Genomic DNA, 13,425 nt, shown 5'->3' with positions numbered 1-13,425 from the left:
GGACTGCCCTACAACACCCACCAACTAGTCCAAATTTGGCCTTTTTTCACTTCCATCTGTTAAGGCCAACGAAAGACTGACTGCATAGGCAACATTTTCTTAGCAACAACACTGTGATAGCAGCTGTGGAACAGTGAATCATGTCCACTGGTGTAGATTTTTAATGAGCACAGCATGCAGGCTCTTGTTCATTGCTGGGAAAAATGCATGGCTAATGTTGGTGGCTGTTGAAAATACTGTTTTATAGCTGAGATTTGCTCTGTCAAATAGTGTTATTGTGCATTACTTTTTGGAGCAACCTGAGTATTAGTATCCATAATGTGCGCAGTCTTTTGAGCTCCAATGTCAGTAACTTGTATATAAGCTTTGGACCACCAGAAACCTGGGCTATATTGCAGCCAATGTTGTTCAATGAATGCGAGGTGGCTATTGGAAGTAGGAGGAGTAGAGAGAGAAATTCACAGATAGTAGCTGTATTTAGCCATAGAGGGCCTGTATTTAGTGCTTTGGGAAGGGTTTCTGGGCTGGAGATATTTTTAATCTGAAATCTGTAAAATTTTAATCTTTAAAACTTAATCTTTAAAACTGCTGGAACTAAAAATGGAAGGTGCATTTCAAGGTGTCACAATTGGGAGAAGTTTAATGGTCCTGCTCATCTTTGTGTTTTTAAGCTGAAACATTCATTAACTAATAAAGGAAACGGGTATCTTCTCCTGAAATCCTTTTGTATAGGGATATGGAGATCAGTCTTTCTTTTCCAAACCTTGTAGTTGTGCACTGCCTGGGCGTATCTCAGTTTGATACCTGAGCAAATGCTTGTGTAGTTTCATTCTCCTTCCTGCAATTCTTTTGCTGGAATGAATGACAAGCAGGCATACAGTAGGCCTTTGTAATCATTGTTGTCTGAGACTGTATTAGCATACAAAAACTAATTTATAAAACACTGCAAAATCTGGTTTCTGTAGTATCACTGAAATCGTAAAAGAAATGGAAATTAACATCTTCTCTTAAAAATTCTTTTTGCTGTTTTTACGATGTGAGTTCCACTTTGTATAAAGTATTTCTTTTTCCTCTTTGTCATTTCAGATTTGTCCAATATGTGCAGCATTACCTGGAGGGGATCCTAATCACGTCACAGATGACTTTGCAGCTCATCTTACACTGGAACACAGAGCTCCTAGAGATTTAATATCCTTTTCTGGATGATGCAGAGTCTAGACTTCTTCATTGAATAGTCATGATTCCTTGTTTTGATCTTGATATTCAAGGGGCTATACTTCTCATTTCCCTGCAACTTGAGTTGCTGGAAAACTGTATGCAAAATTTAAAGGTTATTTTTCTAGATTTAAAAACAGTATTCAAATTATGAATGAACTGTACGTGTGTTTGACAGTGCTTTTTAGCCTAGCAGCAGAAACATTTAAGGAACTTTTATACCAAACTGTTTTCTACTGACACTGTGGTTTATTCTGCATTATCATTAGTTTTGGGGTCTTTTTTTATGTATCAGGTGGCAGAAACAATTTATGACACAAAGACAGCGATCTGAGGATGGTTCTAGCTTAGCTGTTTTTTGGCAAATTATTATAAGCTTGTGTACCTGCTTCAATCACTATACCTTAAGATACTTCCATAGTATTACCTACTGACAATTTCTGTAATGGCTAGGAAAACTTTCAGATAACATGGGAAACAGAGGGCTGTCTTTCAGTTATCTTAGCAGATCATGCAGGTTAATTACATTTGATGGCTGAAATATTGAAAGTTTCTCTTTGTCCTTGTTGAAAGGATCACTTTCTCGGGTTAATTGATTGATTTCTTTTATTAAATGACCTACAGGTTATGTAAAATACCTACAGAAAATTTTCTTTCTGAATTTTTTCTGTGCTATCTCATTAAACAAATAAGCATACTACTCTGTCAACATCTTTTTTTTGTTGTTATTCAAAATATTTTAAAGGGAAAAAAAATGCTGACAGAAGGATTTTATGGAGATGGCTGCATTTCATTTATGTGATTGTGGTTGAGTACCTTTTGGCTTGATAGTATTTATCACGGTTTAGAGTCAGGACAGACTAAATGTGAGTGTTAATTGCTACACGGTAGTTGGATCATTGTAAAGGAGTTAGTGTTTATTGCTTATGTAAAGAAGTAATGAATAATGCAAAGCTGCAGAATAGTAGTCATCCCTAGTTTTGTGGATAGAAGCAGGACTGTCAGCAGTCAAGAGAAGCCTCAGTGCTGAGTGTGGTAGCTCTGGCCAAGCAAGGGGATCTAATCTAAAATCTCAGTAAAATTCAAAGTACATTATTTCATTTTCAATAATTAATTACACAAGTGATTTTCAAAATGAAGGGAATTCTTGACTGCTTTGGAAGAATGTGTATTAACTTTCTGACAAAAATATTCTTTAAATATTTTTTTGCCATAATTTGAGAGCCTATAAAGATATGTGTTGAAATTTAAGCATGAGATGGCAAGGCAGGGCAAATGAGGAAATGACAGGAGTCATTCCTAGAATTCATGGCATTTGTTTGGCTAAAAAAAGGAAGAAAGATAAAGTGAAGGGGTGTGATAAAAGTGTGCTGAATATTCTGGAAACATGCAAAATTTTAAGATCTGAAGTGCTGAAAATTCTGGGGTCAAGTTGCTTATGTATAGGAATTGAAAGAAATGCAGTAATTGCCATCTACTTCTGGTAGGAATGGCTTATTATTATTATAGATTTTAAATCCTTATTTTTAGTATTTAATGTAAGAAGGAAGAAAGGGGAATAAAACCCATGTCTAAGAAGTTTGGCAAAAGGTGTGAGAAGTTAAGATAAGATTACTTCGTAGAAAACTTTGGTTTAAAAAAAAATCAATCTTGATGTTTCTTAGATGTATTAAAAAGCTGAAGAGTGTGAGGCATTTACTGTACAGAGCCCTCGTTGTCTTGAGTGCATGTCTGTATGTCCAGCTCGCACCATAGCTACAACGCATCTCAGCTATGCTCTAGAAGGTGAAGCTTTCATGTAGGAACAGCATACGCTAGAATGTTTTACACAGCAGATACTCTAGTCATTTAATAGCCAATATCAAGCAGTTCTGTTTTCTTAACTTGTTTATTATGATGAATCCAGTGGTGTTCGGCATGTACGTCGAATGTTTCACCCAGGTCGGGGATTGGGGGGCCCTCGTGCACGTAGATCAAACATGCACTTTACTAGCAGTTCCCCTGGAGGGCTTTCATCTTCTCAGAGTTCGTATTCTCCAAGCAATAGAGAAGCCATGGATCCTATAGCTGGTAAGAGCTGTACCTGTGGATTTTACCCTCCTTATGCAAAGGAGCAAAATCCAGTGTGATAATGGTTGCTTTGCTTTTTGTTGTGCTGAAACTGCACTCATGATACATGCAGGTGTGACTGGCTGTGTGTTAGTGAACAGTTTTCTGGCTTGTGGTCTTCTGAAGCTGAAGACACTGCCCTAGTAGACAGTGCTTTGTATTCTAGAGTGCAGGATGTATTCCCAAAGCTTGTTATTCACAGGCGCTGTTTATTTTTAACTGTGACTGTGTCCAGCTTCTTTTGACTACTTTAGTATATATCATCCTGATTTGTTACGAGACGAAGGCATTTATGGACAAGATTTTCTGTCTTGATTTGTCTTAGTACAAGCTGTAGACTTTGAAGGTGAAATTACATGAATATTGTTAACAGACACTGAAAACACATTCAAATTGCATTCAAGCTTCAGCAAGTCTGTTTTTTTTTTTGTAATATCATAGCTATTTTTTATGATGTACTTGTAAATTCTTACACAAATGTACTGTTACAAGCATTTGTAGCACATTTTGGTCAAGTTTAGAAATCCTCTGATGGGAGGAAGAGTGTCTCACTTTTAAAGCCAGAAAATCAAGACATGTCTAGGATTTTTAGAAAAACTTGTTCAGTGTATGTTTAATTTGAAAATAAATATTTTTACAGGAATTAAAAATAGATAAAGACAACTTAAAATAATAAATGTAGCTTTTTCCTTATTAGAAATTGGAGCATTTTTATACTGTGATCTTTTGACCATGCCTGTGTGCAACATCAGAACTGCTGTAATCTACCTTCAGCTGCTGAGTAGGCATAAATGTGTAAACTGGAACTTCCTACGTCAAGATTATGACTTCTTCAGAGGTAGCCGTCCAGCTTAATTAACCATTACACATGAAAGGGGAGCTGTGTCTGCTTAAATAAAATCACCTAGCCTTCCTGCTACTGGCTCTGGTACTCTGCTGGCTTTCTGTGACCTGAAAGAGCATCCTGGCAAAAGAGGGAAAGTTGAATGAGGTCATGCTCAGAGAGTGGTGATCAATGTCTTTTATTCCGGCTATATGCTCTCACACATGAGGTCACTCAGGGATCACTACTGAACCCCATGCTATTCAATTTTCATAAATCATCTGCATGATGCACTCTCAGCACATTTGCTAAAACACCAGGGTGGGTAATGAGGTAGACTGTGTCCTGCATCTAGGATGGCATGACCATGACCAAAGAGCCCAGTACAGTCTTGCATCTGTATGGCTGGGAGTAGCCCTGCTGAAGGAGAGCTGGAGTCCTGGTGGGCACAGAGCTGAGTCAGTCAACGTGGGCAGTGCTGCAGCAAGAATGGCAAGCTGAATCCTGAGCTGCATTTGGCAGGGCGTTAATAGCAGAGAGAGAGATTTGATCATCTCACTAAAGACTTGTCAAGCCTCCCCTGGAATTCTTTGGTACACTCCTGGTCTCTAGAGTTCAAAAAGAAATGGACAGATGAGAGAGGATCCAGAGGAGGACCATGAAGTGCCAGAAGAATTGTTGTATGAGGAAACACTGAAGTAGTTAGGTCTTTGCTCCCTGGAGAAGGGACGGCTCAGAGCAGATGTCATCACAGTATTCCAGTACTTAAGGGGCAGCTACAAAGAAAACAGAGGCTCTCTTCTCAAGGAGCCATGTGGAAGAAAAGGGGACAGCAGGAACAGGATACACCAGGAGAGATTTAATCTTGATACAAAGAAAAAAATAGATTTTTGCAGGGGGAGCCATCAGTCACTGGGAACAGTTCCCAGAGATGTGGCTGAATCTCTCTTAATTTGAGGTTTTCAAGGTGAGTGGAGAGAGGATGGTACATAATCTTGTCTAGGCTCCCTTTCCTCATGAAAAGTTGGACCTTGTGATTGAGATCACTTTCATTCTGGGCTGTTGTATGATTCTGTGAAGTGCCTGAAGGGTCTGAGGAGAGCTAGAGTTCATCCAAGAAGGGAGGATGTTTGTATCATTATTTTGTGATCTTGGAGTGCAAGACCTCTTGGAGTGTATATCGCTCTGAAAATAATGATTAGTTAATTGAAGTATGACAGATAAAGAGCACAATAGCACTATTTAATAGAGTAAAATTTCAGCTACTAAACACTTCTTTTTTTTCACACAGTCACACTGATAGCTATGCATTTCAGTCATGAACAAGAGCCTGCATGCTGTGCTCATTAAAAATCTACACCAGTGGACATGATTCACTGTTCCACAGCTGCTATCACAGTGTTGTTGCTAAGAAAATGTTGCCTATGCAGTCAGTCTTTCGTTGGCCTTAACAGATGGAAGTGAAAAAGGGCCAAATTTGGACTAGTTGGTGGGTGTTGTAGGGCAGTCCAGCCAGGATTGGCAACGTGCTCTGTGGTCTTCAAAGTGCTTTAGGGCCTGGCATTATTGTGTTGCAAAACAAAGGTTGTCTGTTCTCTGACCTGACTCTGGATGTTCCAGCCTTCAGCTTAGTCAGTGTTGCGACTTAGTGATCAAAGCTGACGGTTTGTTCCAGTTCCAGGAGCCCTTTGCTATCCCAAACAACAGCGTGCATTACTTTACCCACTGTGAGGGCTTCACCTTGAATGTTTTCTCTGACGAGGAACTCACATCACCCCTCTGTGGACTGCTGTTTTGACTCAGGCCCACAGTGGTGACACCACATCTCATCACCAGTAATGATGTGACCCAGGAAACCTCCACCTTCAGCCTCATATTGTTTCAGGAGGTTCTGGCTTGTTCTTTCTGCTCCTGCATGAGCAGCCGTGAGGCCCACCTGCTGCAGACTTTGTGATATTCCAGTGTGCCACCACTGTTTCCAGTGCACTGAAGCTGATATTCAGCTCTGTAGCCCGCTCCCTTGTTGTAACCTGCTGATTCATGGGGATGAGCTGGTTCAGACTCCTCATTTTGTGGTGTGACAGCAGTTCTGAACATTTCTTGTCTTCTACATTGCTGTGCCACTGCTGAAACCTACCACCCACTGCCTCACTGTGCTCACATCTACAGTTTGATCTTCATAAATGTTCACCAAGTGTCAGTTTATGTCAGTGGGTGCTGTTTTTTCCCACATGGAGGAATTCAATTACACGCTTTTTGCTTCATTGGCACCTCCATGTCAGGCATCATTCTGTCAGACTGCCCTTTTGCCATCTGTCACCCAGAACAAAATGTAATGGAGTATAGTTGGGAAGGTTCAACCTCTGCTGTCTTGTTGCTGACATCTGCCCACTGACATGGTGGACTGAATAATAAAATTGGAAGCATTACTTTAGGTGCAGCCCTCGTAATTCTGTTACAGCAAAGAAACACCTAAGGGATTCTGCTGTGACACCCCGAGCAGTGGTTTACTGCTGGTTTTAATTTCAAAGAGCAAGTATTTGCTCTAAACCCACTGCTGAAGGGAAGACTTATGGTTGTACTCCTTAATTGCTGGGCCTTCCCTAACTTCAGGCAGAAGTGGACAGTGGCTTTGTGAGGCAGATCTTGAATAAGTTTTCATAACAAAATAATTTTTACTAAACATTAGAAGTGATGGTGTGGTATTTCTTTTACAGAGCTTATCTTCCCTTTGGGTTGTTAGATGGTAAAACCTGTGTTTTGGGGGTGTGGTTGTTGAGAGAAAAATAAAATCACTAACAAAAGCCAAAATGAAATATTTTCCTAGTCAGTTGCTATGTTGTGATGTGGAGCTTCAGAGAATTGCTGCAGAAGGCATCATTTGCCAGACACTCTTTGTAGATTGGCTCTCCTGTTGTAACAAATCTGCATCTTCCTTATGCTTTGAAACATTGAACACTGAGACTTTCTAGAAAAGTTTCATGACTTTTCTAACATAATTTGTACTTCATTTCCATTTGATGGAAAAAAATGAATTGATGCCCTGGAATTCAGGATGTATTCATTCTGTTGTGTAATAGTCACTTAAGATATTTCATCACAGAAACTTTTCTCTTCTCTGGCAGAGCTTTTATCTCAGTTATCAGGCGTGAGGCGTTCTGCAGGAGGACAGATCAATTCCTCTAGCCCTTCTGCTTCTCAGTTACAGCAGCTGCAGATGCAACTGCAGTTGGAACGACAACATGCACAAGCAGCGAGACAACAACTGGAGACTGCACGCAATGCAACTAGACGCACCAACACGATCAATGTCAACACCACTATTACACAATCTGCAACAACAACCAATACATCTAACACGGAAAACAGTCAGCAGACTATCCAGAATTCCCAGTTTCTTCTTACAAGGTAACTTGTTCTGTCTACTTCAGTATACATCTCTCAGCATTTCACTCTTGGTCCTGCTAGAGTCGGAGTACAGTGAGACTTTGTATATTGTGATTATAAGAAATGTGCTTGGAGGTTTTCCCCTTGTATTTACATGTAATTGGATGTTCATATTTAAATGTTCACTAGAACTTGCGTAATCCACATTTCTAGTAGTAATTTAATATCCAAGAGTAGCAGTTCATAGGTGACCTGATGGGAATTACTCTGCATTTGGAAAGCCAACTTTGGGAGCTGGCCTTTAGTGCCCTAAAGGTTGCAGAAAGGAGAGACAAACTCACAACTGCTTTGTATATTTTTTCTGCACCTAGGAATGTATTTAAGAGGTGAATGTATTTAAACAGTTAGATGTGAATATGGATTTCTGCAAGCCTTAAAAAGGAGGCTGTTTTTGAGTTTTAGCTGTGTAACCTACTTCAGGCAGGGGCCTTCTGCCAGATCCCTCATCAAATCTCTTAACATACTCTACATACTCTGCTTTGTTTGGACTGTTAACATTGTATTGTCTGGTGGAAATCTGTAGGTAGTACACACAGAGTTATGTATTCTGTCACATATGTAAACCTAGACATTGACCTGGCCATAACAGGTATGTAGGAAATTACATCAACCTTCCCTAAAAGACTCCCTTATGTAGCAGGGACCCTTGCATATGGTTTTGTATTTATTTTAGGGTTTGTTCTGGTGAAGGCTGTTGCAGTGACTGGGCAGGGGGTTGTTTGCCAGAGGTGTGCAGAGCTGTGTGTGAGAAGGGCCAACAGCCGTGTCCTGAGGGATAGGGTTCTGAGTGCACGTGTCATCAGAGAAACGGGCTTTCACCAACTGCCTGTCTCCTTTTCCTGCTGCCACACAGGTTGAATGATCCGAAGATGTCGGAAGCAGAGCGTCAGTCAATGGAAAGCGAGCGGGCAGACCGCAGCCTGTTTGTTCAAGAGCTTCTACTGTCCACTTTGATGCAGGAAGAAAGTTCCTCCTCAGATGAGGATGAGAGGGGGGAAATTGCCGATTTTGGTGCTATGGGCTGTGTAGATATTATGCCTCTAGATGTTGCTTTAGAAAACCTAAATTTAAAAGAGAGTAATAAAGGAAACGAGCCTCCTCCACCTCCTCTTTGATGACATCCCACTTTGCAGACAATGTCCTCTGTGCTGTATTTGCCAATGAAAGTGGACAACAACTATCTTGGGTTTGTTTTGGTGATTGTAATTTCAGGTCTGTCACTCTTGTTACGTTGTGTACATTAAAAAGAAAGAGAGAAAAGATATATATGATAATCATTTCCACTTAACTAATTTTTACTTCTAGCAGGTAAATGTAGGTTGCGGTGCAGAGCAAAAGGCTCTGTGTCCTGTACCTTGACATGCAAAAGGCTCTCCTAATACTCCACATTCAAACTGAAGAGGAAAAAATGAAAAATCTCTAATGAAGCTGCTGTGTGTATTTATGAATATTAATGAATAAAAAATGCTTGGATGGTTTACCTTAACTACTGCATGACGTTTTTTGCAGCGTGCATGAGTTTTAGTGACCTTGTCATTTAAAAATTTAAATACAAGGAAGTAAAACTATAAAACCCAAAGCTTTCCCATTATTCAGAGGTTACCTAACAAAAAGGTTAGTGTGGTTTGTAGCCACAAAGTAGCTTTTGAATAATATGTGACAGAATGACATCTTATGTGCTGTTCCTGCACAGGATGGAAACTGCAGTGGGTTGTATTGTCGTGACCAGGGTGTGGCATTTTGCTGTATGTGATCACTATGTTGCCCTGTCGGCCATCGCGTCAGTGTGGAGTTGAACTGCATTTTATGCATCTGTAGGAGACACAACAATAAGGCCACTGCTGGAAGCTACTGCAAAGGGCTTTTGTGTGCCCTGAAATCAAACGATGTTCACTTTTGTTTAAAGTTTGTTTTCTGTGGTTGTTAATTTTTTTATTGTTAAACATGTTTTTTTATTGTTAAACATGTTTTATTCAGGTGTAGATGATTCATATATTCACTGTGTTTTTAAAAAAAAAAAAAGAAAAGTTAACCTGGATCATATTGTCTTAGTTTAAAAAGCCTTTCACAGCCTCGATCATATTTTGAGTTATTTATGTATTCTCTTCATAGTTTGCAGAGACCTGGTAGTATCAGGAGAGCTTGAGGATTTGGATCCCCAGATTGTCCGTATATTGCAAACAAATTATTAATGCTAACTTTAGCACCTTCTATTTATTGTTTCTTTTGGTTACTTTTGCTGGTGTAAAAAAAAAAAAAAAGAAAAAAAGAAAAAAAAAGAAAAAGTTTTAAAAGCCTTTTAGTGGAATTGTGCCACCTATATGCCTATACTGCTAGCCTTCCTGGTTTAAACAAGAAGTGCAGTGTTCTGTGCATCCATGTCCGTAATAGCCCCAAGGCAGGGACAGAAAGAGTGTGTTTGGTTTTGGCTTTCTTTCCTTTTTTGTTTTGTTCTGTTTTTCTAAATGTAATGTTAGATTATAAAAACAGAAGTGCACACAGCTTCAGATATTAAAAAAACAACAAGAAAAACAACGAAGAAACCATAGGCTTATCTCATAATGATGTCTTCCCAGCCTTTCTCACCTCCCCCTGCTCTCTTTCTCTGTCCATCCATCTCTGCAGCACTGCTAGCATTAGAGTAAACTTACAGACGTGAACGCCGGGTGGTGTTCTCAGCAGAACTGTGACGTGTATGCTAATCCAAAATAACCGCAGCAAAAGAAGCAACCCTGTAGACTGACTTTAAGTTCATCTTTTTTAAAAAATCCTCAAATCCTGATTGTTTCCCCCTAGAGCAGTACTAGCTTTATTTTCTTTTAGTCTCTGCAACAGAAAATATTTCAAGGGAAACTTTACCTAAGGCCTCTGGTTATTCCTAAGATTATCCTAACTAGGGATTTTTTTTCTTTTCCGATTGATTGTTGAGGATTTTCAAAAGATTTTCAAGCTGTAGTCTTTACAACCACATCTTCTGCACATTACAGTAAGACACACGGTTCAATAAAGCATTTTCAAGACTGTTGTTCGGTTGATTTTCTTTGTTGTTGATGTATTATGCACAGTTTTGCTCCAGAATTTTCTGAAGCTGTCTTTATCTGTGGCTGTATACAAGGTCAGTTCATGTAGAAGTGCTGGGCAATTTATGTGCATGCAGTTAGCAACTTGCACACTGTGGCAGATGAAGAAGGCTGCAATCCCAGTCTCCCCACAGGTAGGTGGATCCAACTTCACATAAGAAAAAAGTATGTGTAGAGCAGACTCTCCTCAGTGTGAGCCCTGACTGCATCTGTGTGGTTGCTCTCTTAACACTGGCATCATTTCTGGACTCCATTTAGGGGATGTAAACCAATACCGTCTGTGCTCAGAAGCAGAGCATATGGTGACTTGCATTTAAAGGTATGCCTAGGCATCACCCTTAACCAGTGGGTTAAAAAAAAACCAGTCAACTACCTCCTGCCATCTCAGGCCAGGGAGTATGCTTGGAGTTCAGTGGAGCCTGTGTGTGTGTGTTCATTCATCACTACTATTCATAGAGTCCTTATTTCTAAATTGCAGGGAGATGCTTTCGAAGGGTGGAGAATTGGTTGGGAGTGTTGTGCCAAAGTGTGGTGGTCAGTAGCTCAGTGTCCAGGTGGAGGCTGGTGATGAGTGGTATTCCCCAGGGGTCTGTCTTGGGACCAGTGCGCTTCAGCATTTTTATCAATGACGTGTGACTGAGTGCACCCTCAGCAAGTTTGCTGATGACTCCATGCTGAGCAATACAGTTGACACAGTAGAAGAAAGGGATACCATCCAGAGGGACCTGGATGTAATTAAACAAGGTCAAGTGCAAGGTGCTGCAGTTGGGCTGAGGCAATCCCAGGGATGAGCATGAACTGGGGGAGCTCACTGTGAGCAGCCCTGCCAAGACCTGGGAGTCTAAAACTGACATGAGCCTGCAGACCAGAAGGCCAACAGTGTCCTGGGCTGCATCAGCAGAGGGGTGGCAGCAGGGAGAGGGAGGGGGTTGTCCCTCTCTTGTCTTTGTGAGGCCCCACTTGGAGTACTTCATGCAGGTCTGGGGCCCCCAATATGGGAAAGATGGAGCTGCTGAAGACAGTCCAAAGAAGGCCATGAAGATGCTCAGAGGGCTGCAACACGTTCCCTCTGAAGACAGGTTGAGGGAGCTGGTCTTGTTCAGCCTGGAGAAGGTTGTGGGGAGGTGTCACTGCAGCATTCCAGTATTTTAAAATAGATTTATAAACGAGGGAAATCATTTTTTTACATGGGTTCATAGTGATAGGACAAAGAGGAATGGTTTTAAACTAAAGGAGGTCAGATTTAGATTAGGTGTCAGGGAAGTTTTCATTCAGGATGGTGAGGTGCTGCAACAGGCTGCCCAGAGAGGTGGATGCCTCATTCCTGGAGGTTTTTAAGGCCAGGTTGGTTGGGGCCCTGGGCAACCTGACCTAGTACTTGATCTAGCAGTTGGCAACCCTGCCTGCAGCTGAGGGGTTGGAACCTGATGATCCTTGGGGTCCCTTCCAGCCCAAACCATTCTGTAAAACTGGTGGAAGTGCTCACAAAGGTTTTGAATGAATACACGCTTCTTTAAGGTGCAGCTTCACATCTGGGCAACAACAGTGCCTTGCTGGGCCCATCATCAGCTGAGTTGTGCCTTGAGTGGTGGCACACACAGAATTCCTCACACTGCTGGCAAGGAAGCAGTTCAGCCAGATGTTGGTCTGGAGCAAGCAAGAAATGGACTGGAAATGAGTGTTTGGGGCAGGTGGAAGGCATGTTTCCATTACCAAAATACACAGCAACTGAGATATATAGGCTTATTTGATGGTGCAAGGGAAGCAAGTCAGCAAGCTGAGTGTCCACTGGCAATTTGGAATTCTACCATCTTCTAATCAGGATGTGTTTTAAACTCCTGTGATCTGCTTTAATCAAGAGCTTTTTTTGTTTCTTTTTTTTTTTTTTTTTTTTTTTTTAATCTGTAATACAACATCGAAGAAAAACATTTGCACAACGTGACATGACAAACAGAATGAAAATGTGTTTTAGCTTCCAATCCACCTCTTCTTTAACTTTGCCAGTAAATACTGCCTGCCTTCACCGTCCCTTGGAGGCTGGGGTTGGGACTGGTGGTGATGTGGGCTGTTTTTGGGAAGGTTCAGGTGTTCTGGGGAAGGAGCTGGGCTTTCTTCCACTCTCCTCCCCAGCTCTGTGAGGCTTTTCCTGTAGATATGGAGTTGTGCTCTAAGCAACTTCTGAATGCTAACTTTTGATGCAGAAAGTGCATGTCATAGGTGCAGGCATTTCGCATGCAGAGGTGTTTGCCCATGGGAGAAAAGGTGAAAGGGGTGCCCTGCTAGCATCACAAAGAGCTCCACTGCCTCCTGGGCCTCAGGACATGAGCTAGGAGCAGCCTCCTTGATGACTTACAGGTATATCACTTCCTCTCCTGTCCTTTACTGTGGCTCATCTGAGTTTCGCTTCACACACATAAATAGGATGTGCAGCTGACTCCAACTGTTCTGTCCTCAAAGGCTGTTGGGGAAATGCAAAAGGAGAAATGTAAAGAACTGTAGTTGCTGGCTCAGGCTTTCACTAATGGTCTTACACCCCAGCCAGGTGCCACGGTCAAGCAAGGATTATCTACCCTGGCCTTGCAGTTGCATCTGCCAGCTCCCTCAGCACTAGTAGGTACATCCCATCAGGGCCTGTGGTCCAGTTTGCTGAAGTGTTCCCTGACCTGATCCTCTTCCAGCAAAGATACATCTTCCTTGCTCCAGCCCTTCAGCCTGGCCTCTGGGACCAAGGATTCCTGAGGGTCAGTCTTG

At 41.4% G+C, this 13,425-nt stretch overlaps 1 protein-coding gene across 3 annotated transcripts in view; it reads left to right on the top strand.

Annotated features, from left to right (window-relative positions):
* KCMF1 (potassium channel modulatory factor 1) overlaps positions 1-9,080 on the top strand; it is a 51,907-nt gene extending 42,827 nt beyond the window's left edge. For all 3 annotated transcript variants that reach the window (XM_090131457.1, XM_090131456.1, XM_090131458.1), the window contains exons 4-7: positions 1,087-1,188; positions 3,108-3,285; positions 7,273-7,555; positions 8,448-9,080. In XM_090131457.1, the coding sequence (XP_089987583.1) occupies positions 1,087-1,188; positions 3,108-3,285; positions 7,273-7,555; positions 8,448-8,709 (825 nt within the window). In that variant the 3' untranslated portion in view covers positions 8,710-9,080. The remainder of the gene's footprint in view (positions 1-1,086; positions 1,189-3,107; positions 3,286-7,272; positions 7,556-8,447) is intronic.
* Positions 9,081-13,425: the final 4,345 nt, after the last annotated feature.

This window comes from Phasianus colchicus, chromosome Z, assembly GCF_987193195.1.
Source record: "Phasianus colchicus chromosome Z, bPhaCol1.hap1.1, whole genome shotgun sequence".
Classification (NCBI taxonomy): Eukaryota; Metazoa; Chordata; class Aves; order Galliformes; family Phasianidae; genus Phasianus; species Phasianus colchicus.
Note: the sequence above shows the minus strand (reverse complement) of the source record. Positions and strands in the feature narration are given on the sequence as shown.